Source organism: Sylvia atricapilla, chromosome 3 (assembly GCF_009819655.1).
Source record: "Sylvia atricapilla isolate bSylAtr1 chromosome 3, bSylAtr1.pri, whole genome shotgun sequence".
NCBI classification, from domain to species: Eukaryota; Metazoa; Chordata; class Aves; order Passeriformes; family Sylviidae; genus Sylvia; species Sylvia atricapilla.
The window spans coordinates 65,871,189-65,896,621 of NC_089142.1; the positions used below are offsets into that span (position 1 = coordinate 65,871,189).

The 25,433-nt window shown below is 40.5% G+C and overlaps 1 protein-coding gene across 1 annotated transcript; it reads left to right on the forward strand.

Moving 5' to 3' along the window:
* Positions 1-937: 937 nt before the first annotated feature.
* Positions 938-22,311, forward strand: RAB32 (RAB32, member RAS oncogene family). Its single transcript, XM_066315636.1, has 3 exons — positions 938-1,369; positions 18,269-18,546; positions 20,742-22,311. The coding sequence occupies exons 1-3, from the start codon at positions 1,141-1,143 to the stop codon at positions 20,889-20,891; spliced, it is 657 nt and encodes a 218-aa protein (XP_066171733.1). The 5' UTR covers positions 938-1,140; the 3' UTR covers positions 20,892-22,311.
* Positions 22,312-25,433: the final 3,122 nt, after the last annotated feature.

The window sequence follows — 25,433 nt, forward strand, 5'->3', positions numbered from 1 at the left end:
GGGGGCTCAGCACTGTGGGCTCAGCACTGCCGGCCCTGTTTGCCCGGGTGGGCTCAGCACTGTGGGCTCAGCACTGCCGGCCCTGTTTGCCCGGGTGGGCTCAGCACTGTGGGCTCAGCACTGCCGGCCCTGTTTGCCCGGGTGGGCTCAGCGCTGTGGGCTCAGCACGGCCCTGTTTGCCCGGGTGGGCTCAGCGCTGTGGGCTCAGCACTGCCGGCCCTGTTTGCTCTGGGTGGGCTCAGCACTGTGGGCTCAGCGCTGCCGGCCCTGTTTGCCCGGGTGGGCTCAGCACTGTGGGCTCAGCGCTGCCGGCCCTGTTTGCCCGGGGGCTCAGCGCTGCCGGCCCTGTTTGCCCGGGTGGGCTCAGCACTGTGGGCTCAGCACGGCCCTGTTTGCCCACACGCAGCCCTAGGCCGTGCTGCAGGGCCTGCGAGGGCGGGGAGGCGGCCGGGGCGCAGCATCCTGAGCCTGTAGGCTCCCAAGCTGGCTCCAAGGAATGGGGACTGGGAGCGAGCACGGGCCACTGGAACCTTCCTATCGCCACACACTATGTCCCACGGACCCCTCTGCCATAAAACACTCTTCGCCGGACGGCGGGGAGAAGAACCCGGGCGCTTCCAGAGACTTCACCAGGGAAAACTTGGCTGCCGCCACCACCGCTAGAAGCAAAGCGCCAAAGAATGGTCCCGACAGAGAGCTGACACTTTCCCAACCCGGGCCCTCTTATCAGTCGCCGCTTACGGCGACCCTGCGCTGCCCTGCCGCTCCCAGCCCAGCCCACCCGAAGGAGCTGCGAGACAAATTCCCTCCTGCCCCGGCCCGTTCCCGTTCCCAGCCGGTGTCCCGGCGGGGCGGGCCGATCCCTGCCCCCGCCCCTCCCGCCGCCCTCCCCCGGGCCGCTATAAGCCCGCGGAGTTTCCGCGTCCTGTGACTGCAGTCAGGTGGTGCCTGAGGTTCCCCGCTCTCCCTCCCACCCTCTGCCCCGCTCCGTCTTCCCCCGCCCGGCGAGGGCCGGCCCTGCGGGGAGCCGGCTGGGGAAAGTTGGAGGAAAGTTGCTGGCTGGGGAAGTTTAGGAGCGGGAGAGGCGCGGCGCCCCAGCCCGGCCTCTCCGCCGCACTCCACGGGAGGAGGGAGGGAGGGATGGCCGGCGGGGAAGGAGCGGGCAGCGCCGTGCCGGAGTGCCGGGAGCACCTCTTCAAGGTGCTGGTGATCGGGGAGCTGGGGGTAGGCAAAACCAGCATTATCAAGCGCTACGTGCACCAGCTCTTCTCCCAGCACTACCGGGCCACCATCGGCGTGGATTTCGCACTCAAAGTCATCCACTGGGACAGCAAGACCCTGGTGCGGCTGCAGCTCTGGGATATCGCAGGTACGCGACGGGCGGGCTGCTCCCTGCAGCGTGCTGAGAACCCGGCTGTCGGGGGCCGGCACACGGCCTCTGCGGAGGAAAGCGTGTTTGGGCTGGGAAATCTCCCTTCTTGTTTTTCGTCTTACCCTTGTTATCAGCAACCTCTCATTCTTGCCTTTGAGAGGTAAGTAGAGGGAAGTCTTGATGTGGGAGTGAAGTTTTTTACAGGCTTTGCCCTCTCCCGTTATCAGACTTCGTGGGGCTCTGGGCTTGGCCCAGGGTTTTGTAGCAGTCCTCGAACAGCTGCTTTACTCTCACTGCTGGATCCAGGGCCCCGGAGTGTTCTGCTCATAGCGCTCCTCCTGACCTGCTTGTCTGGCTGCTGGTGGCCTTGGTTATTATGGCTGCTGAAACTAATTCAGGGTTCTGGCTCTGTAATGCATCTGATGCATCATGCATTACAGTTAAAGGTAACTCAAACAGCTAAAATTGTCCTCAAAGGAAGAATGCTTAAACTTCGCATGCTTGGAGTCACCTGGTTAATTTCAAAGTTACTTTCATCCCTGCAGCATCGAGCGAGAGAATGGAACTTGTTATGCTTAGTTCTGTATTCAAATCTATGTATTAGAAATATACTTTGAGCACATGGAAGCAGAAAAGTCATGTGCACTTGTCCAAACCATGCATTATTACTTTCCTATATGTGATTCAAACCTGTTCCTCAGCATGTCTGTTTCCAAGACTCCGACTGTATACCTACCACAGTTAACTTCTCTTGTGCTGTGGTGTTAAATGCCATAGAACAATCTGTTTTGCTGTGGTCTCATAAGAAGTCTGTCCCTTGGCTCTGTAATCACCTTGGTTGGTATTGCATTTCTAGCTTTGCGTGCAATCCAACTGTTAGCCTGTAGCTCTCTCCTCATCCCTATCTACTGCCCTCAGAATATCTTCTTGGATATCAAAAAGCAGACTTTATTTCAAATGCTGGTGTTTAAACTAATGTTACTGGAAGATACAAGGGGAAAAACCTGGTAGTTACTATTTCCATGAACTTTATGCTTATCAGTGGAAGCTCAGAAATAAGGAACTGTGACATGTGGCTGCTGTAACCCTGTGACAGACCAGCTGTACCTCAGCTTCTGGTCCTTTTGCTCTAAAATGCTTCAAATAGGACTCCTCAAACTGAAAAGCCTTCTTACTGCCATATGCCAAAATACACCATGGATCTTTCTGTTGCTGGGCTGTAGGGCAAATCAAAATATTTTGTAATTGCTGTTTTGAAGAGCAAGTAAAATGTTGGCAAGCTTTCTCTTCTGATGTATTCCTTTTGTGAATCAGCTTTAACTTTCTGTGACTCAATTAACAGTATCAGTACAGAGTGCTGCAATCCTCTGGGTATATTTAGCGAGCCTGGGGTTCCAAAGATTGAAGAGGGGAGGCTGTTGGCATCCTGGGGTTTGGCAGGCTGCCATGCTTGTGTTTGACTTCTCAGCCCTTCCTTGCTCAGACTTGGGTAGGCTGTGTGCTTTGCCAAAACAATCTGTTTCAACAGAATAGGCAGAAACTTAGCTTCAACTTGTCACAAAGTTTGGACAGAATTTACTTACAGCTTAGGAAGTTGTATTACTACATCCATACATTAATGTCATGGTGCAGAAGACAGTATTTTTCATTCTTAATTATTGTCCTTGGTGTATTTTTGACACTGCTAGGTGAAGAGTAAGTTAAGAGCTGCTGATAAATCCCTGGAGGGTTGTGGTAAACTGGTTGAAGAATTAAAATTTTTCCTATCACTGAAATATTTTTCCTATTTTATAAGACTTTTGTAAGAAACCCCTAACCAGTCTTTCCCTAGCAAAATAAAAAAGGACCATACAACTGTTCTGCAGTTTGCACTCCAAACTCATAGTTTAATCTGCTGGTTTAGGGTATTCTGTTTCCAAAGGGCTGGGGGGATCTTGCCCAATGAAAAAAAAAAAAAAAAAAAACCACAACCAAGAAGAGAAGTAATCTTGGTGATTTTTGATTGGGTTGTTCTTAGCTAGTGTGACAGCAACAATTTGGAGTCCTATAGTACTTGACATCTGAGAGTTAATTAGTAGAATAAAGAGTATTTTAGTATCCATAGGGGTATTTGATAGTCTTAAAGCTGCTGAAGTTCTCACCCTGGGAGTGTGTTCTGCAGCTGTTTATGTATGCAATCAGGAATATTTCTAAATACCTGAGGATGCTAACAGATTTATATTGAAGTTATTAGTTAAAGAACCAGGTTGAAGATGGCTTCTATAATCACAGACAATATTCTTTAAAGCGCTTTATTGAAGTGTAGCACAGTGTCTGAGCATGTGATAGTCATTCCTTTTTAACTCATCAGCCCAACTGTCTTCTGGCTTTCAACAGCTCGTAGATAATTTCGCTTGCTGATGTGTGCAGACAAACGGCTTTAGATCTCTTCAAGAGATCTAAATCTTATGGTAACTAATGTTACATGTGACTTCCCTGCAAGCGATGTGGTGCTGGCACTCTGAATTGATTTTGATGCACTTAAAAAGGCTGTTGAATTAAAGTCTCACCCTTTAGCATAGAAAAGGATGTTATTTTCACTAGATCAAAGGTTGTATGTAACAGTTCATCATAAGAAGCTTTCCTTAAAGAGCTGGGTGATGCAAACTAAGGTTTTGTATCTAAGTCAATAATGAGAACTGACCCTATAGTTCATGCATCAGCTAAAGATCACAGTGCTGGCTTCTGATGTGATTGTAGGAAAAGTGGTGAGAGTTGTGCTGCTTATTTGTTGTGCAGCAGGTTCAAATTCTCCTGCTAGCTGAAGTTGTTTTGGTTTGGGGTGGGTGTTTTTTTTTTTTTTTTTTTTGTTTTTGTTTTTTTTTTTTGTGATTAGATAATTCTGTCAAATAGAGCATGACCATGTTACACTGCTTATGCTTTTTCTTCTTTCTGCTGAAAATAGCCCTCTTGTTGTAAGGTACAAAGTAATGCAAATTCTTGCAGCAGCAGCATCAAAGGGGAGGGGATATAAAATGATGTAGAGGTAGGAAGGTTACTGTTGTGCCTCGATGTTCGTATTTCGAAGATAGTCAGGTGTTTTAGTTTTTAGACACAGGTTGTAACTTCTTGAATCAAGGTGACAAAAAAGCTTGAGAGTAAGACTGATCAGTTATTGCCAAATGATTTTGGTTACAGCATAAAGAAAGAAGCTGAACAGATTATATGCATGTTCATGCAAGAACTTTAGCTGCCCTTAGGCATTATTCTTGGGTTTTTTGTTTGGCTGGCTTTTGTGTTTTTTGTTTTGCTGTTGTTTGGGTTGTGGGTTTGTTTTTGGTTGTTTGTTTTTTTGGTTTTGTTTCTGTTTTTTTTTCATGTGTGAAGTAATGAAAAGTATATTTCTGGGTAAATTCAGAAAGTGTTAAAACCTTGATCAAAGGCATAAATGATTGGCAAAATAAATAGCATGAGTCACTGTGGTAAAGTGATGCAAAACAAAGATCTCAATGATAGGGAAGCGTTTTTATAGTCTATTTCAAAACAGTAGAGATTCCTACTTGACAAGCATGCTGTTTTAGTGAGGACTGCACTGACCACAGCCTGCTCAGGCTGTGTATGTATGTGGCATATTGATGAAGCTGTCAGGTGGTATTGGAAGAATGCCTAAAGGATTTTCAGTATCATAGGAACTTTCAAGCTGATCCAGTAAAACCAGCAACTGTGTTAGCTGCTGCTTTTGTGCTCATGTTGACTATCACCGTCACTCACATCAGCCTGTATAAAATTCAGTTTGCTGGAGGGCAGGAGTGGTAAAGATCATAGATGGCTGCTTGAGGTTGGCTTCTCAAGAAGAATGTCACCAATGGCAACTGGTAGACAAATTTGATTTTAAAGCTTTATTTGAGGAGTTCTGAATTAACTTTGACGTAATAGCATTCTTCTTCCAGTATTTTATTAGAATTTCTTTGATTTCTTTGAATAAATATTTATTAAAACTGAAGTAATGCTTTAACTGGCAGAGCATGGCTAATGAAGTTGGCCAAACAGAAGAGGAATCATTGTACTTTGGTATTGTAAACATGCTCTACAGGCTTTCAAGAGCTGATTGATAAAGCAGCGTGTAAATTTGTGTGTCTCCTTGAGAGGAACTGAACCGTAATTTGTATATGGGTATATGCAAGTCCCCAAGAGGGCAGAAAAATCAAATTAAATATTTTGGTTAAATACTAAGTTGAGGAAGAGCTGGAATAACCTGTCTTTGTATGAAGACAAATGAGTGTTAACATACGTGCGTGAATGTTAAGGTCAAGTTCACTTTCTAAGTAACTTTTAGCCTTATCTATAGGAAGCTATGAGAAATGGGCATAGTACAGGAAACCATGGATATGGTTGACTTTAAAAGGCATTCAGGCAGTTACAGCATGTGAGAGTTTACTTCCATGTGAAAACTCTAGTTTCAAGCAGCTCTATATTCCAGTTAGTCTGCACTTGTGCCACTGGCATGTCATAAGAGGCTGCCAAATTGCTTCTATGTACTGGGGCATTAGCTTGTTTCTTGAATTATGGACTGATTTTATTTTTTTTTTAATAAGGTCTAAAGCAAATGTTCAGTGAAGTTAATGCGTCCCTTAAAGTCTATAGGGAAACAACCAGAAAACTTATCCTGTTCTGTATCCATGACTGGCTCTGTGCCAGAGGCATGTTCGCTTCAGTTGCTTTGCAGAGAAGTCTCTCCTAAGCACGGAGAATTTGGAGGCAGCAATCTCTAAAAGTAGTCAAGGTATTCTTGTAAGAACTTGTCCTTAGCCACAATGCATGTTGAAGGGATTAAAATGGCAACTCTTGCAAAGAAACCATGAAAAAATTGCTTAGCTGTGTGCCTGGTAGAAGTGAGCATAAGGTGGAGCCAAGACAATCCAGGTGTAACCTGCCCTCACATGTGGGGATTTTTTTCTCACCATTAGAAATATTCCTAATGAGTAAAGCATATGCACATACATAACTGCATCAGAAATGGATGCAGAACTTGGAGCTCAGTTTTTTCAGGAACTTGTATGTTTTCTGAGATTGTTTCCTAGTTTATATGGTGATAGAGGTGCCAGGAGGATCCTTCAGGTGGAAATTAGGAGTGCTATCATTTTGCTTACAGCTGAGGCAGGTCAGAAACCTCCCAGTCAGAGTTGGGGAATCTTCTGTGTGATTATGTCTGCAGACTTATGGAGACATGAAAGACTTAATTTCTGACTGCTTCCTGCTCACACGTTTCAATATGAATCTCATGAGAGAAAATTTACTTAAGGATTGTGCTTACTGGAAACATGCAGGACTAGCAGATGAAGTTTGGAGATGGGAAATAGAAGGCCTGCTCATATAGATTTCGAACACAGAGGCAAGAAACAGAATTAAAGGTGTACTTTGTTTCCTTCTAGAAACCACCCCTCTGTGGGAAATCTTGTGTGGGTGTCCCTTCTTATGACTTTTCTGGAATAGCTGGATTGGGGTTATGAGCTTTCACTTCAAAATGACTTGCTGTGCTTGGAGCTCTACAGATAAATAACAAATAAGTGCTGATGTGTTACACTTGGGGTTTGGTGTTTTTCCAACTTTCAGACATCTCTGAATACAAACAGATTCTGAATGTTTTCTTTTTTGAGAATCCTGTTTAAATACACTTTTAATGAAATGTTATCAAGTGAGGTATGATTGTTTGTCTAATGAAGGAATTTCCACATCTTATCAGTGGGGTACCAATGCATTCATAATGGCGAAGGTTCTTATGCTTAGTACTGTGCTATGTAGCCACTGAGAGTACTATCTGTGTTATTGTGGATTAAGCCTATAACCATTGTGCTGATTGAATTCCATAAGCATAGGGGAAATGCTGCTGTCTTGATGTTGGTGTCGTAAGGTAGTCTAGTGTGGTAATTTTGATTATGCAAAACAGGACTGTTCAGTTAAGTGGGAGAATTGAGACGGATGTTCTTTGAATGTCTTGGAAATAAGCTTAGAATTTCCTCATAAGGCATTTCAAGGTGCTCTATGAGAAATGAGGTTAAAGATGTGATCCTAAAAGACTACCTGATCTAGTACAGGCTTAAAATAAAGTTCAGTGTATTTATCTTACAGGTACTTTCAATTTCTGTCAACAATGGAAATGCGCTTAGTTCTTGAGCTTCTATTGGTGCTTCAGCCTTATTTTCAAACAGATGTCACATAGCAGATGCTCAGAAGTTTTGTGCTTCCTACGAGATGACAATAAAAACTTTCCCAGTACTCTAATACAGAGAATAAGGGATGGCTGGATGGGTATACATCAAATAGACAGGGGAAATTTACCTTAAGAATTTAGGTATTGTTTGCCTTTATGTGCAATAAAGTAGACAGGAGGGAAAATAATATATAGAGCTCAACATAACTAATTTTTGGATTAGTTTATAAAACAAACTAAAATACTTTGCAGAAATAATAATCTTACATGGGTCAATCATAATCTTACCCACTTTTCTGAAGGCAAGTATTAAGTTCTTGCCCTTAATGTAATACTGACTCAAGTAGTCAGAAATTAAGCTGGTTTGACAAGTCAAGCAGTTCAGAGACAAACTGGCTCAGACAATATTGAATATACACTTTTCTCTTAATGTATGGCATTAACATGAATGTAAATCAAGCTTTATCAACTCTCCTTGCATCTTCAGAAGTTGCAGCTTCAGAGTCTTGGTGCTTAACCTTATTTACATCTCTACTTTGTCTCTTACCAGTTTGGTTTTCTTTAGGTGCACATTAGGACACGGTGTTACCGAAGTGTGTATCTGCAAGTACAATTTGTGTTGGCAAGTGCTATAAAGGGGTAATTCTCAACTTATGACATAAAGGAAAGAAAATTTTCTTACTTGACTGGTTCCAGAAAAGGTATTAGCATGCTGTAAAAAATAAGATTCTTCCCCTCAGTAGTGTGTGAGACCACTGGATTGTCTCACAGCTGTCAGAGATACCCTCCATGAATTCCAGTGGTAACCATTGCTCTGCTTTTGTGGTCTGCTGTAAATGGTTCCCTCCAAATACTTGCTTCAGAAGTGTGATAGGCCATGTTAGAAAGAAGTGATTTGCAGGAAGAGAATGTCTATTTATATTTTTGCATGAAATTATACCTCCTGTGAAATTCCTGCAGGTGTTAAAGCTAGCATGACCAGCAGTAAGCAGTGACTACAAAGCACAGCAGGCTTCTCAAGCTACTGTGGTACAGTGTTCAATATTCAAAAATCTATTCAGGCTGTGGAGACATGAGAAGAGGATAAACAGAGTGAAATTATGCTTTGAGAAATGGCGGGATTTCAGGGCTTTATAGAGCTTGCTTAGAAATAAATGTCTTAACTGTCTAGAGAAGGCTGGCAAACTCTCAGTAGCAGTGGCTTCTACATGAGCAGGTAATGAAAACAAATATTCCTTATTGTATAGATGTTAGCAGCTTTTCAAATAATATGTTGAGAAGTAGCCTCTGAATGTCACTGCTAACAGCTTATGGGAACTTGTTCTTCAAATGCTCCCAGGCTAAGAGTGCTGGGTAGAGCAGAGTGGCAGCAATTTGATACAAAATTCCAATCACACACAATGTGCCATGACACATTGACCATTTTAGAGATTAACATTTTTTCAGTCTCGTGATAAAGTTGTTCTGGAGACAAAATGACTTTAGAATTGTTCTCCTGTGTGCTGTGAAATGCTGTAGTGCCATGCAGCATCGCTTTAAAGTGCACAGTGCAGCTCTGACTGCAGGGCAGCACACCAAAAGAAATGGATCAGAGGGTGTCAGGCATGAAATAGCTTAACTCTGGCAGATTATTTGTTTGGGTAAGTCTTGTTAAAGCAAGGTAGGAAGTACAAATTCATGCTGTTGCTGGCACTAATTGGACTATGTCAACTCTTTTGAATACTAATGCAGGAGAATTGTTCCATACATGCTGCATTTGACAGCTAGTTAGAAATTGTTTAGCTTGGTTGCACTCTGATTGTGCCTAAATAGGGACTTTCTCATTTGCTGCTTAGCAAAGATGAGAACAAAAAAAAAAAAAGGTGGATTCTTATATAAACATGGCTGTCATACTGCTGCATAAAATACATGTGATGAACAAAAAGCCATTGAACTCTAAGTGCAGAGTGTTGTCTTTCAACTTCTTAAAGATAGAACAGTAAGCTGCTGAAGTCAGTTTGGACAATAAAATCATTAGATTAGCCCAAGACTACAGGCAGCAGTGAGAAGTCTGTCTTGCTGTAATATTCCCAGTGAGGGCTGTGCGACTATTTGAGGGAAAATTTTCTATCTTTGTGGGAGAGAATGGCATGCCTTTTAGGTTTATAGAAGTGATCATAGCTCCTGGTGGAAATCGGGTGTCTAGCTTCCAGCACTTGCCATCTCTGTGCTCTTGCTGTTTCATGGGTAGTGACCAGGCCTGTCCTGTGTTAAGGTATAATGATAACAAACAGTGAATGGAAGGACTAGCCACTGATTTTGAAGTTACATGTAGTTAACAAAGTGTTTGGTTAGAAACTGGCTGTGTTGGGAAATGGACTTAAAAGAAATCTGCCTCCTAACATTTCAGAATGAAAAAGTGACTTCTGTGCACATGTGGAAATACTTTGTATCTAAAGAATCAAAATAGTGCTGCACTTAAACTGATATTTGTCAGTAACTTTTCAATGACTACAGAGTCTCTCATATATACTGTGTCTGTACAGTATATTGTCAGAGTCATGCCTCTGACATTGCATTGTTCAACAGAACTGCTTCAGCTGCACCCTGCAGCTTTCTAATATAGACATAACCAGAGGATCAAAGGTTGTCTCTCACAATAAAAGTGTGAGTCAGTTGAACAGGGATTAACTGGCTTTTGCCCTGGGGACTGTTCTGAAGCATTTGGGAAAGGGTTAGTGTTGGGAAGAGGTCCATCCAGTGGTCAGTTAACTTAGCCAAACCACCCTTACTAAGAAAGGACACTAGCAGTTGTAATTGTCTGAGGCTGCTTTTGTCTGTTAGAAACTCTTAAAATACTGCAGTCAGTGAAGTTATTTCTAGTACTTGTCCCATACAGGAAGATACAATATTCTAGTAATTCTCACTTCTTAGCCTCTCTGTGTTCTCTCTTAGCAGAACCACAAATACCACTTTTTCACAGTGGTGGAAAGTAAAAGTCAAGCTGGATGTTCTTTAACACTTACGGGTTTCTAACATCTGCTAGAGCTGCTGATGTCATAGACTCACAGAATGGCTTGGGCTGCAAGGAACCTTAAAGATCGTCCTGTTCCAACTCTGCTGCCATGGGACTAGACCATGGGTTGCTCAGAGCACCTTCCAGCCTGGCCTTTGGGATGAGCATCCACAGCTTCTCTGGGCAACTTGTTTTGGTGCCTTACCACCATCACAGTGAAGAATTTCTCCCTAATATCTTATTTAAACCTACTTTCAGTTTAAAACCATTTCCCCTTGTCCCGTCACTACATGCTCTTGTAAGTAGCCCTTCTCTGTCTTTTTTGTAGGGCTCCTTGGAAGGCCTCAGGTCACCCTGAAGTGTTTTCTTCTTCAGGCTGAGCAATCCCAACTCTCTCAGCCTGTCTTCACTGGAGAGGTACTCCAGCCCTCTGATAATTTTCATGGCCTGCCTCTGGATACCACCAAAGCTGGATACCACACTCCAGTTGGGGTCTCTCAAAGACAGAGCAGAGGGGCAGAATCAACCTCCCTCACCTTGATGGCCATGCTGCTTTGGATGTGGCTCAGGACACAAGTGATTTTTCTGGGCTGCAAGCGCACACTGCTGGGTCATGCCCAGCCTCTCATCTGCCAGAACCCATAAGTCCTTCTTGGCCCAGCTGCTCTCCATCTGTTCATTCCCTAGCCTGTGTTGGGACCCCAATCCAGTTGCAGCACCTTGCACTTGGTCTTGTAAACCTCATGATATTCCCATGGGCCCTTTTAGCAAGTTTTTCCAGGTCCCTCTGGATGGCATCCTGCTCTTCAGATATGTCAGCTGTACTGCTCAACTTGGTGTCATCTGCAAATTTGTCTATGTTGCTAAATAAATGGATAGTTCAACACCTCTGTGGTTTTAACATGTGGCGACTTTACACTTAGAGCTTAAATGGATAAGACTGAGGAGTGGGGAGCCATCTGGTATTAACAGTCTTGAAGTCTCTTTACTCTCAATCCATAGCTGCTATCTGTGGGAAAAAGCAGGTAGACACTTGAACGTGAGCTATAATATTGATAGTGGTTTGGTTAACCTACTTCTTGCAGAATAACAGATCCAATCTAATTAGGTAAGACAGTTCTGGGACAAGATGTGCTGGTTTGGGGAGATGGGGGATAGCTGTCAGCAGTGGTAACTTGCCAGTAATGTGCTTATATATCTCTCTAAAAAGGAACTTCAGTCAACTCACACCTGACCCTGGTAATGCTAAAATGTACATTAGGTGTCTGGAGAACTGGGAGATTCATCCTCAGGGCAGTTCTGAATATTTGCTGTGTTGTGCCAAACATACAGCTGGTATCCAAAGTGTGGTGTTTGCCTGCCTGGGGCTCTTGAAGGGCCTAGGTGAGTGTTGAAAGTGACAGTAGTTCTAACTCAATTAGAGGATTGAACTATGTTCCCAGCCATTTTGGACGGTGATTTAACTTAAATTTATCACACTGAATGGCGATAACTTTACTGAGAGTTGGAATTGTAAATATGGAATTGTCACTTAGGTGTTCCTGGGAAAATAAACTTATTGTTCAACTGGTCTTTCTTACCATCTTCATTGATGCACATAAAAGTACAGATGTATCATGGTCCTGCAAATGGATTGAATCAATTTAATTGTGGAGTTTGGCATTGAAGTTTAAATGCTGGAACTGTGCCTGCACACTGGTCAATAAAGTCTTTGATAGCAAGATTGATAGCGCTGATAGTAGCTAATAGCAAGAACCTATGAGCCATAGTGTTGGCAGCCAGAGTTAGTCTGACTGTCCTTGAATTTTGGTATGAGTGAATATTACTGGTCACGGTAAATAGTTGAGAAGGAGAATGCTTCCCACAATGCAAGGAGATTTTTAAAGTATTTCCAGACTAAAAAATAGTTTATTACAATCAGTCACTATAGCTTACTAAGCATTCCATGATGCCTGTGATCACTGCAGTGTATAGTAACTGTTGATAGAAAAGCAGAATTAATGAAATGTACTAGTAGAAAGCTACTTCTATGCATTTTGAGCTAACTGAATTTGGTTTACTAGATCTGTTGGTAATTTTTTTTACTACTGCAATTATTGCTGGATTTTTTTTTTTGTTGGTAGTTTTATAGGTTAAATATTTCATGTGTGGCTTATTGTTGAATTTTTACTGCCTTTTTAACTATTCCACTTCTCATCTTCAGTGTTCTGAAGGACAAAATTGGTAAGAGAATCTTGACTCTGTTCATAAACGGAGGGCTTTTTGATATTTTCAGACTTTTGGCAACTCTATTATTTGGAAAAAAAACCAAAAACTGCCTAGTTTCATTGCTGTGGCCTTCTAGATAATAGCAAACAGCTTGGGAGTAAAACTCTTCAGCTAGTTGTACACTGATTTTTGGGTGACTCCAGTCTGGACTATATTATCTGTGGATTAAGATACTCTTTCTTTATGTAGAAAGATATTATTTCTTTATGTAGAACTGCCGAACTTGTTAAAATCATATGTCAAGCTCTGACTACCCATTAAGCTAATTGTCCTGTTAAAGATGGCTTGAACTAGCAATGCTTTAATGGAAGAAACTACTTGTTCATTTTTGCAGTTGTCAGGCATTTATAACCCTTGGTCATCTGTCTCTTCCTCATCAATTACACGACTTCTGGAGGATTCCAGAATTGTTAAATTGAAAGAGAAAAACTTGGAAGATCTTTGTCCATTTGTCTATCAGTGTTCCTGGTGAAATATTAAGGTTTTAAATGCAACTAACACAACTCTCTTTTGAGTTGTGTGGCTTCAGATAAAGTAAAGTTTGGATTTTTACATTATAGGGGAACTCTTGCTATACTGTTGTTATTGACAGGGGTAATTCAACATATACCTTTATAGCAAAACAGAATAGCTGAGGAAACTTCTTCTAGATGGGCCCTTTTTCTCTCTGAGTAAGTTCTTGTTAGCTGATATAAACTGCCTATTAACTCATAAGTATTATAAGTAGTCGGGGGGAAGGAAGCCTTCAAAGTCATTATTGTGCATAGCCGTAAGTCATTTGTACATTTATTGCTTTTTCTAGCCCCAATTGCCATCATGTAGGAGGAGTTACAAATTGAAATGATGAGTGAAATAATGGGAGTGTAAGGTATCTTTTACTAAATATACACAAGAACTGCTACAATGGTAAATCACACTACTGTAATAAACAGGACTAGTGTTTCTCCTTTACACTGGGAAAGACTGCTCTAGAAACTTTAAAATGTACTTCCAAGCAAGGTTACAATGATACCTTACCTTTGCAGTAAAGCACAAATATAAAGGTTCTAATGTCAACCTGGCTTTAATTTCTTTCATGGAGTTTCTAACTTACAGCTCACCCCCATTACAATATAAACTGGGGAGTGAGAATAGTTCCCAAGTTCTAATGCAGTTTTAAACTCAACGTTATTCCTGTGGTGCTGCTGTAGGGAAGTGTATTAGTTCCTGATGCATGGCATTGTGCAAATATTTTACTTAAGGTTGTTGCAATTACTGGAAAACATGGTGACAATATGTGCTGAGTCATCTCGATATGAAAACTGTGGTTAGAGAATGCAGAACTTTGCATTGCATGAAGTCACTTCCATACCTCCAAATTAAACTTGTGATCCCTGTGACTGTCCTGTATCTTAGCGCCTCATTTACCCCGAACTAAAATACAAACTATATCAGATCAGTGGTACCATCAGATTTATGCCTAGTCACTGGACCAACCAGAATGATTAATCTTGTGATGTTCTTTCTGTACTAAGCAATTAGTTATCTTCCTGCCGTCTTCTTGCTAAGATTATATACACTGGAGATTTTAAGTCTAGTTTAATCTGATCATTTTCAGCCTTTTTCTTCTCTGGGGATATGATCCACTTTCTGTACTGCTCAACACCATTGTCACATATGGAGAAATGACTGTAGCAAATATCTTGCTGGACAGAGGAAGGGACATGACAAATCTCTGAACTGTGCATGGCAGAAGTTGAGACATCTCGTTTCAAGAACAAAGTGAATGATGTTCAGCCTTGAGAATTTGGTGGATTAGTGTTTTCCAGTTGGATTTCTCTGTATGAGGGTTTGTGGGTTTGTTTGGGGGGCTTTTGTGGGTTTTTTTGTGAGGTTTTTTGCAAGTAGAAAAGCGCTTACAAAAGCTCTGCCTGAAAGTCCTGTTAAATTTTCAAAAGGCTGTCTAGAATGCTCTGCATCCTAGACAAGGTCAGCAAGTGCTTTGTCAGTAATGACAGGGTTGTAAAGAAAGTCCACTCAGTTTAAACTGAATTCTTTTTCTGCCTCATGCTGTATACCTTTTACCAAACAAAACTCTTACCTCATGGGCAGGCCATGTTTATTGCTTCTGTCTTTGTGTAAAATACAGTATATCCATCTCCATTAGGCCTCCAGACAGGATTCAAGAGCAGTTGTAAGGTAGTATTCAGGTCAGGTTTATTCTTAGTGGATGTAAATTCTAGAGGTGAAAACATCTGGTTTGGGTTACCCTAGAAAAGGAAAGCACTCGTACTGGGTTGTATTTGGCCTATTAAAAGGAATTAATCTCTGGGAATACAATGCTGTTGAGTTTGTGTGTGTTTAAGGGTAAGAGATAGCAAATCTTCCTAGTATAAAGATTAAATCTAGTAAGTAAAGACAGAAACTTTCATTCTGATAGACACATCAGTTTTCTACTTTCACCCAAATTAAAACTGTGGAAGAATATGTATTGATGTTTTTTTTTTTAATCTACCACTCGGACTACAAGAGAGATAGAGTTTCTAGAAATAAGAATTAAATTATTTTTGTGGAAAACCAAAGCCCATGGTTTATACTGTGGCTGCTATAGAGTACCAAGCAACATACAGCTCCATGCTGAATTCCATTCCTAGCAGAACTACTATCTTACACTGGGAGAAACCACTATACAAGGCTAACCTTGGCTGAGTCCTCAGGTTTGGTTCTGAGTGCTGCTTTGTAACTTTGTTTCTTTTGAAGCTGTATGTAACACTGTACTGATTTCACCTTTTTGTACACCTTAAATGTGCCTTTGTACGTGTTTCAGCAATGGTTATTGCTGTAGGCTAGTATGGCCACCTTGCCAACTGTTTGTGTTTTTAAAGCTTTTTTGGATAGGAGAGCAAATAGGCAGGAAGGGATTCAGTCAATGGTAATGTCCTTCACTGTGCTCAGTGATTACAACCTTATTTATGTACAGCATGCACAGCTAGCTGAGAAATGGTAACTGCCTGATATAACCTTTTCTGCAATTCCTAAATAACTTAGTTTTTATATGTAGCAATCAGGCTCGGTCTACTCCTGGTAACAATCTAGCAACCCTTCCTGCAACTAATCAATACAACTTAATTTTCTTATGTAAATAGGCATCAAGTGTTTGGAAAAACAGCCTTAAGTAAAGCCTGCAAGCCTCCCAGCTCTCCAGCAACTGAATAGGGAGGACTAATGGGACTATTTCCCTTGCTGCTTCAGATTCATGTTCAGTCTCATGTAAATAACAGCAAGTGGTGCTCAATTCTGGATTCTTTCAGGGCTCAATTGAAGAGCTCTTTCTGTAGAAGACTGAGGTTGGTACAGGACATTGTAGACCTTGAGATTATACTGTTTGTTTGGTGGGGCTGTCCTATGGTATGAACGGATATCTCCCTGCATTGGACACTAGAGTGAGTGCTTTAGCATAGTCTAAGGTGTTCCCATGTGGCAAGAGCTGGTGGTCAAACTGACAGCTAAACAAATGGGGAAGCTGAGAAGGAGCTCCTCAAAACTTGTGTGTGCCCTATGCAGTGACTGGCTAAATGTAACTAAATTTGGCTGTGTGGAACACCATTAAGAAAAACCCAACCAAAATTCCCAAAACCAAAATTCCTACATTCTAAGGGAAAAGCTTCTTTAAATGTGGCATCATTGACATGCAGAAGTAGTAAAAGCCTTTTGATTTAACTCTTTCCTAATGGTACTTGATTAGTGGGAAGAGGGGTCAGTGGTATGTTTGTAGTAAGGCTGTTCTAAAAACCTGCTTTAGGCTTAAGAGTCCAGCCTAGGGAGACAATGTGAATTACTTGAGTACTCTGTTTAGGAGAATTCTATTAGCCATGTGGCTTTTCCAGAGGCATAGTCCCAGAGACACAGGCTTGGTGCCTGACTTGTTGCATGGCCTTAACCTTTGAAGCAGCATTTATTGCCATGGAATTTGAGTTTTGAGGATGGAGATGGGAGATTTCTTCTTGGATCCTGCTTGTTCTTACATGGGATAATCAGGCAGTTGTGAAAAAAATAATGTGTAATCTCCATTCTGGGTAGTGATGCTGTTTCCTGGAGCATCATAGTTTAAAGTGAACGGACAGAAATAAAGTCAGCTTCTTTATAGTTCTCTGGAACTTTACCGTGGCTGGTGCTGTTTTCAGGCCATTCTAATAGCTTCTTAGGCAACCTATTCTGAAACGGTCTGTAGGGAATGAGCTAATCATACTGTGAAGTACTGACATTAAAATGAGGCAAGTGAGCTGGAAAAGCACACTGCTGAACAGGATCTCTTTTCAACTTCCTTCATCTACTGAATTTCTGTCTCTTTATGAGAAGGTGGTAACACACCTAATTCTCCTTGTATGTTTGTCCTTGCTAATAAAAGATGGACTTGAATGCTTATAAAAAAAGGACAACCAGGTTTCCAAATACAGCTCTTCCTTTATGTGTTGATAAACCTCATATGCACAAAAAGATAAAAGCTCAAGTGATGATACACTGTAAAACCAAATTATAGAGTTCAGGGTCTGCCTTTCCCAGTGAAGACTTCCAAACAAAGCAGGAAGCTATTTTAGTAGCCTAGACTTCCCAAACAATATGCTAGGACTTGATACTGCAAGACACTCAAATGTAAACACACCATGATAGTCTGACCTTTCAAACACAAGAATAAGTCAACTGGCACACTCAATTCTACATTTCAAGTATTCTGGCTAGAGTAGTTGTACTTAATAAGAAAAGGCTTTTTAAAGTTTTCTCTGCCTATGGGTAATTGATTTTTTTTTTCATAGATTTTTGTTGTGAATAATTGTATTTTATTTATTCTTGTTTTAAATCCTGGGATTGCTGTAGAACTGCTGTAGTTGAAAATTAATCCAGAGTAAATCTTAGACTTGAAAAAATGAAGTCAAAGATAACAGACAGGTTTATCCAGAACTGTTAAACTAGTTCCTTTTGAACTTGTCCCTAAAGAAAAAATTGAGGTGACTTCTTCAGAAGATGCTTTTAAGGCTGTTAGCCTTGAAGCTTGCAAAGGCCCTTGTTGCTCATCATTCAGCAAAAGGCTTAAGTCTTTAGCTGAAGCAACTAGATTTAGATAAGTCTTAATATTCTTTGATGAAATAATGATTTGTATATGGCTGTGCTAGTAGTGTTTTTAGGCATTACTTCTCAAAGAACTCTATTCAACAAATAAGTTTAAGAAAAATTCCAAGTGTAGTTGGGACTGCAAACTACTTTAAGCATCTGACTGATCATGTTTGGTATACATAACAGCTGTTACAATGAACTTACATGAAATAAAGGAAGCAATGTATTATGCTCTAGGTGATTAGACCCAAATGCCAAACTTCTGGGAATTAAACTGGCAGAGTAGTCCATCTGCACTGAATACAGTTCATGCTTCAATATAAATACACTCTGTGACTGTCCTCTCTTTCAGGCCAGGAGCGCTTTGGAAATATGACCAGAGTGTACTACAAAGAGGCAGTTGGTGCTTTTGTGGTCTTTGATGTCACAAGAGGCTCCACTTTTGAGGCTGTTTCAAAATGGAAGCATGATTTGGACAGTAAAGTACTACTTCCCAATGGCAGCCCCATCCCTGCTGTTCTCCTTGCAAACAAGTGTGACCAGAAGAAGGATGGCAGCCAGAATCCCTCTCAAATGGACCAGTTCTGCAGAGAAGGTGGCTTTGTTGGATGGTTTGAAACATCTGCCAAGGTGAGCTTAATAGAAAAATATTTTTAGTCCCTTGAATATTGGCCTAAGAAGAGTGAATATAATCATGTAGGCAATAAAGTTAAGAATGAAGTGTAGGAAGTGGCAGTCAAATTCTGCAAAGTTTGAAGTGATGTGCTGGCTAGCTTCATTCCTGAAGATGAGGCATATTTGGTTTAGATTAATAGTTATGTTAAATTCAGAGGACCTTGAAACTATCTGGAAATCTTGTTTATCAAGTTTGGTAAATTTTTTCATCTTGCATGCATGAGGACATGAGGCTCAGTCATTCGTTAGATGTTAATACTACGAAATGCTGATCAAGCTCCCCAAAAGATACAGGTAATCTTTAGGTGCAGGTTTTTAGATTGCATTTTCTGTTGTCACTGTTTTATGTAGGAAACAGCAAGATTTGAAGTGAACAAGCTATTTGTTTGCTCATTACTACCTACCAACAGTGTTGCTAAAGCACTTTTCTGTTTTATCAGGCAATATCAAGACTAACTGGAGAAAAATTGTTCTGTATAATAATTTAAGTTAAGAAAGACAGCTACTTTATTCAGTTGACTGAGTAATTTCATGTATTGTACAGTTTTAGTCTATATGCTTTTTGTCAATACACAGATTAAACTGGCAGCAGCTTAGTTGGAAGTGAAACCTAGTATTTCCTTAAAGCTCAACTGAGTCTTAAAATGAAGGACTCCTCTAGATGAGGACAGTGTGGCTGACAGACCAGATGACTGGTTTGGCTGATAAATCCTTTATAAAGTAAGATAAGCTTCAAGGTCCCACTTTTCCCTTGGCTTGCCTACTTCCTTTAACTACTGCTGCTGAAGTGTTATACGATGATGTTTAGACAATTCTTAAGAAGCAAAGAGTCTCTAAGATGACTCTAAGAAACAAAGTAACAAGTCACTCTTTGATTACTTTAAGATAAGAATACACAGTTAAAGGAATTAGTTAAACTAGCTAATAATTTGTTTGCATTTGAAAAGACCTTTCCAAATTCACCCATCTGTTACTAAAACCTCTATTTTTAAGGCTCTTTATATTCAAAAAGAACACCAAGATTCTGCTTTGGTAAAAGTCTTCCCTGAAGCTTAACCTGCCTGTAATACTGCTATGTATAACCTGTATTATGGCTTAAAAATAAATGCAAGTAACATTGGAAAAAAAATCTAATGTGAAATTCTAGTGGCAACTTGCATTTTAGGTGGCATTTAAGACAGGACAATGGAAAACAAGGTTCTTGTTGCAGAGAAAAATCCAAACAATAGATTCTAGGTTAGGTCTGAATTGACTTATGTCGAACTCTGAAGAGTTGTAGTTGAAATAGCAAAAATTTAGGACAACTGTCTTGTTTTCTAAGCATACCAAAACAGTTTGTTTTTAAGTCCTGCCCAGTTGGATATCCTATGAATTTGCTTTTGCCTTTTTGTTGGCACTGATAATTGGATCTTAAGCCTAGTTATCAGTAATATACTGGGCTTGTATTTCCTTTGGAAGCAAAGACGTGCAATTCCAAACATGGCAGCCCTGTGCTCCCAATGGCCCAGACAGGTCCAACCTGTGGCCAGAGACTCCTTGGCACTAGGCCAGCTTGGACCCTCAGAAACTGGGATATTCTGACAAAGTACATCTCTAAGTATCCTGCACACATAAATTCTTTAGGGTGTATGGGAAAGGACTTTTCAAAGTATGCACAAGAATATATAGAGTGGCTAGATGAAGCACTTGGAAATAGTTGTGATTTTGAGGCTCATGGAGAAGATCCTGTTACATAAATAAGTGCATCCAAATTCCATCAGAAACAGAAAGTCTCCAAAAGGAAGGACAATACTACAGATGATGTAATTGCCATGGATCTTTCCTGATGCAGAAATGCATTTGGCATTTGTGAATCTTCTAAATGCAGGTGACGCTCATTTCCCTGACTGCCTACTAGATTAGAATAAGAATTCAACTTGTGATATGTATGAATATTTTTGTCTCCAACCTTCCTGCTAACTTTCTCAAAAAAAAAAAAAAAAAAGCGAGAGCAATGACTTGCATCTAAACTATTTGTGCTGTGTTCTGTTGATGAGACTGAAGAATTCTTTTCTTTTTGGACAGATTTTTAATAGGAAAATGTGACTGTTAATAGGAATGTGTGACTGTTTCAAAAAGATCACTGAGTTCCTTGCTTTCAACATTTTTAGGACAACATCAACATAGACGAAGCTGCTCGATTCTTGGTGGAAAACATCCTTGCCAATTACAAAACCTTCCCTAATGAAGAGAATGATGTGGGGAAACCAAAACTGGACCTAGACCCATTGAAAGCAGAGAGTAAATCACAGTGCTGCTAATGCTACCACCATTTAGTAAATGTGATGGGATGAGCAGCAGGACTTTGCCTTAAATTGAAATGCTGCTATGGTGCTGCGTTGTGACAATCCATATGGGGTGTCTGGTACTATCTGAATTGGTGACTCGTTTGGGTGTTTACATATTCTTGTTAAGCATGAAACTGAGTATCTTGTGAGTTATCATTCCACTTGCTTGAGTGTCTGCATCTAAGTCTGCGTTAGTGTCTTCTGACTTGAGAACATAAGGTAGTGTTTACACTCCTAAAAGGAACAAAGACAACATTCCGTGTCTAGTTGGCTTCTAGGACATATGCTACATTACAAGTAGGACTCACTTTTAGCTGAATAGACTCTTGCACCTTTAAAGTAAATTTTTCTTTGTCACCATTTATGTCCCACTTGAGCCTTCTCACTGGCACAGTTGTCCCTATTTATTATTCCCACCATGAGGATCTGTCTTATTGCTAGTTCTCCTGGATCAAGACATCCCAGAAATCTTGAAGGGGCCAATGACACATGGGAGGTATCTTTCCTAGTGTGATCACTAAGAATGAGTGGAGTAGATGGCTTTTACCACTGAATTAAAACAAGATGGTTAAATTATTGTGGTTTAACAAGGGAAAGAAATGGTTATAAGAGATACTAATAAAAATGCATCTCCAGTAATTTAAGGCTGACTATTTTCAGCTAATACTTTACATATGAAACACATTAATGAATACAGTTGTACTGTTGGCACATAGTTATAACCTCACCCCTATGCACATCCAGAAATAAACATCCAGTAACTTTTTCTTGCACTAACACAGAAAACTTTACAAAGAGTACAAAAAGTAAGTAACTTACTGTCCTGTAATGATGAACTTGCTTCTTTTTTCTTCTGTCTAGAGATGGTTCTGAATACCATGAGCAAGGAGAGAGGTCTTGAGGGAAATAGCTTAACTGGGTCATGCTAGTCTGTCGACCTTTCTGCCCCAAGCTCTGTCTTTGTCAGTTTTAGAACTCTTTTGACTGCTTTGAACTAATGGACTGGCTTACCAGTTTGTAACTATACTGAGATGCTTATGTTTCTTTATTATAATACTTATGTATTTTTGGCAGCAAATGAAGTTCAAAAGGATTAGAGATATTTCATGGTTCTTGAATGTGTTCTGGAACTCTGGCTCTGCTTGGCTCAAAGGCTTTGAAGCTCCTTTTTATTTTAAGAGTTTCTTCTGTCCTGGTACCTCATTGCTACTGACTTCAGAAGTCTTACCTTGCTGGGTTTGATGGTGCTGATGTTTACCTAAACATCAGAATTAGGTACATGCAGGATTTGATATACTTTAATCTGAATTGAGATTTCTTAGGCTGGCTTTTTTTTTTTTTTTCCCCTAAAGAGTAACATCCTTTTTAAGAGTTAAATAAATATATTTGGGCATCTTTTGTGTGTTGGTGTATGCTTTTGAGAACATGAATCCTCACATAATGTTCTACCCTATACTAAAATGCTTTCATTGACATTTGAAAACAACTTTATCTTTTAATATGTGCTATGTTAAAGAATTATTAAAATTACTACAGTAAAGCTTGGCATAAACTAAAATGTAGGGAAGACAGACACAAACAATGATTTCTGTTCAGTATAGGATTTTCTGATGTGTCTTAACTGCACTACTAGAAAAATATGAGCTATTCCAAGCTCCAGTGTTTTATTTAAACTTTGTATCAGGCTTGTTGAGTTGTAATAGCTCCTTAGATTGACCAAATCTTTGTTCCTCTATAATAATTAATCTGTGGGGAATAGTCCGAGTCATTCCTAGAGACCCAGTACTTGATGTCACCGTGGAACAGGTGGATACCCAAAGGAGTCTGTGACTGTGTGGAAAGCCCATCCTGGAGCAGGTTCCTGGCAGAACCTATGGCCCCATGGAAGTGCCCATGCTGAAGCAGGTTTTCTGACAGGCCTTGGGACTCTGGGGGAAATCTATACTGGAACTGTCCTGAAGGACTGCACCCCATGGAAGGAACCTACACTGGAGCAGTTCATGGAGCCCAGGGAAAGAACTCACATTGGAGAAGTTTCTGGAAGATTTGTCTCCCATGGGAAGGGCCCCATGCTGGAGCAGGAGAAATGTAAGGAGTTCTCCCTTGAGAAGGAATGAGCAGCAGAGACAACATGTGATGAACTTGTTGCAAACTCCCATTTGCCATCCCGCTGCACCACTGGGTGGAGAAGTAAAGTTAAGCTCAAGAAGAAAGGAGAGGTTTGAAAAGGTGTTTTAATATTTAGGGGTTTTTCCTCATTATCCTACTCAAAATTTGGCAGTAAACTAATTTACCTCGATCAGGTCTGTTTACCCATGAGAGCAACTCATGAGTGATTGCTGCCTGTTCTTACCTCAACCCATGAGCTTTTTGTTATATTTCCTCTCCTCCATCCAGCTGAGAGGGGAGTGATACAGTGGCTTTGGTTGGTACCTGCTGTCCAGCCAGGGTCAACCACTACACAGGCAAACAACTTTGCTTGAAACTTAAAGAATTACTGTTTTCAATGGCACTTTGCCACAAAATACCCAAAATCACTACCTTCTTGTATTTAATAGTTTAAGCAGCAAGAACTTCCCATCAGATTGTCCACCAGGATGCTATTTCATTTCATTGGGTTATTGTTTTAAGCACAGCTCAAATGTTACAGCTATGAGATGACTTACAGCTCAAACGGTTATGGTGGCACTTGGCATATGGATGATGGCATAAGAGTGACAATCATTTATGTAATTTTTATGAGTTTCGATAAGTTGGAGACTATAAACTGCTGTTGTTTTTCATTTAGAGAAGATGATATATGTTTATTTGGTTAAAACAAGTTAGAAGATATCGCTTTATGGTCTTGCTTCTAAATTTTATGAAGAATGTTAATCACATTTCTATTAAAACGTATTTATCCAGGAATCTAACAATTTGCATTTTTCAAATAGTACAGCTTTTTGTTTTTAGCCTGCATTAACAACTGCAGCCCCACTTAAAACACACTAAAGTTAATAACTGTTAAAAAGGATTTGCTGTGATCTGCAGTATGCCTTTACTTAGAGCAAGAAGACTTAACTTTTTAAATCTCCTGCAAAAAAGGTTACATTCTTAAGAGTAAAAAAATTATAAAAACCAAAATACTAAAGTGAAACAGAGTACTAAGAGATTCAATAGGTTCTGCAATTCTGTAGTTTACACTACAGTAAATTTCTGTATTCTCAGTTTAAAAACAAATACCCTTCTGTCCCTCAGGCTACTGTCGCAATTTCATTGTATCTTTTAGCCAAATATCTAGAATTTTTTAAAGAGGTAATAGTGCTGCCTCTGTCCATATCCCAATTTTGTAACAGTTCCAGCAGCTGAATCACAGTTGTCTTATTTAACTCCAGATTTCAGAAAGGGTTTTCACACTGTATCAAACACAGAAAGTCTTTCCTTTTAACATAGAAAGATAGTCCTGTATCATCAAATGTAAATTTACAAAAAAAAGGCAATTGCTCTGCATGATTCTCTGAGCTACTCTGATTTTCCTCTGCTGCCTGCTCTTGAGGCATACATTGTTTTATCCCTGTATTTGAGTGGAGAGATGATCAAAGTTTTGGTGGTCCCCTGTTAACACTTTTACCTAAATCAATAACTGCTCAGGAGCAGCCCCATGGGATTTGATGGTATTGCTGTATTTAAATTGGACTTGAACAGCTGCTTGATCTTTAACAGAATGTTTTGGGTCTGTGTTTCTCCAAAATGATATTATAGCATGAGAATGTGATAAAATGGTGCTCTAGCAAATAAAGAACTTGAAAATAAAAAAGGTAAGTGGAAATAGTAACACAGGACTGATGAACCCCACCTTTCTGACATAATGTCAAGTTCAAGAGAGACTGGAATGCTGGAAAAGCCATGTTCCTGAAAAATCAGATGAGACATTATGTTATTATAAGATATTTTTGAAATGGCAGTGAAGTCCTGTGCTTAGGCAAAGACTATTTTCTGTTATGCAGCTGGCTGTGATTATTCCCCCTACCTTGTCCTATTCTATCAATTTACCCAAGAAAACTCTCATAAACCACTTTACTCTATAGCCTCACTGTTAAGAGTCAACAGAACAGAGCTGCCTGTTTCAGTCCATCTGTTTGTGGATGATTTTGCTCAAATTCAGTTCCCTGGCCTCTGTCACCTCAGTGACTGACTGTTCCTGACTCAGTGCACAGACTGCTCCTCCCAGGCTTTATCACACACTGCAGTGTTTTTGTTTTCTCAGGCAATACCATTTGCCACTCACAATTGCTCTGGTTTTGATCAACCTTCACTCTTCTCCTGATCTTTCACTGCCTACTCTTAAAGAAATGCCAGTGCACTGCTGTCCTCTGTTCATAATTTCCCACTGCCCTGTACCTTCCTTACATCTCTTCCACCTCTCTGTTCACTTAGCAAACAGATGAAATAGAGTACTGAAGTTAAGGGCAATGGGATTTTTATCTGTTAAATGCATTAATTTCAAAACTTAGACTTTCTTATCAAATGATAAAA

Bases quoted from the DNA above. Each gene is read 5' to 3' on its own strand.
- RAB32 (XM_066315636.1), top strand. From the start codon at position 1,141: ATGGCCGGCGGGGAAGGAGCGGGCAGCGCCGTGCCGGAGTGCCGGGAG. The intron at 1,370-18,268 runs GTACGCGACGGG...CCTCTCTTTCAG, and splicing joins GCAGCTCTGGGATATCGCAG to GCCAGGAGCGCTTTGGAAAT. The intron at 18,547-20,741 runs GTGAGCTTAATA...CAACATTTTTAG, and splicing joins GGTTTGAAACATCTGCCAAG to GACAACATCAACATAGACGA.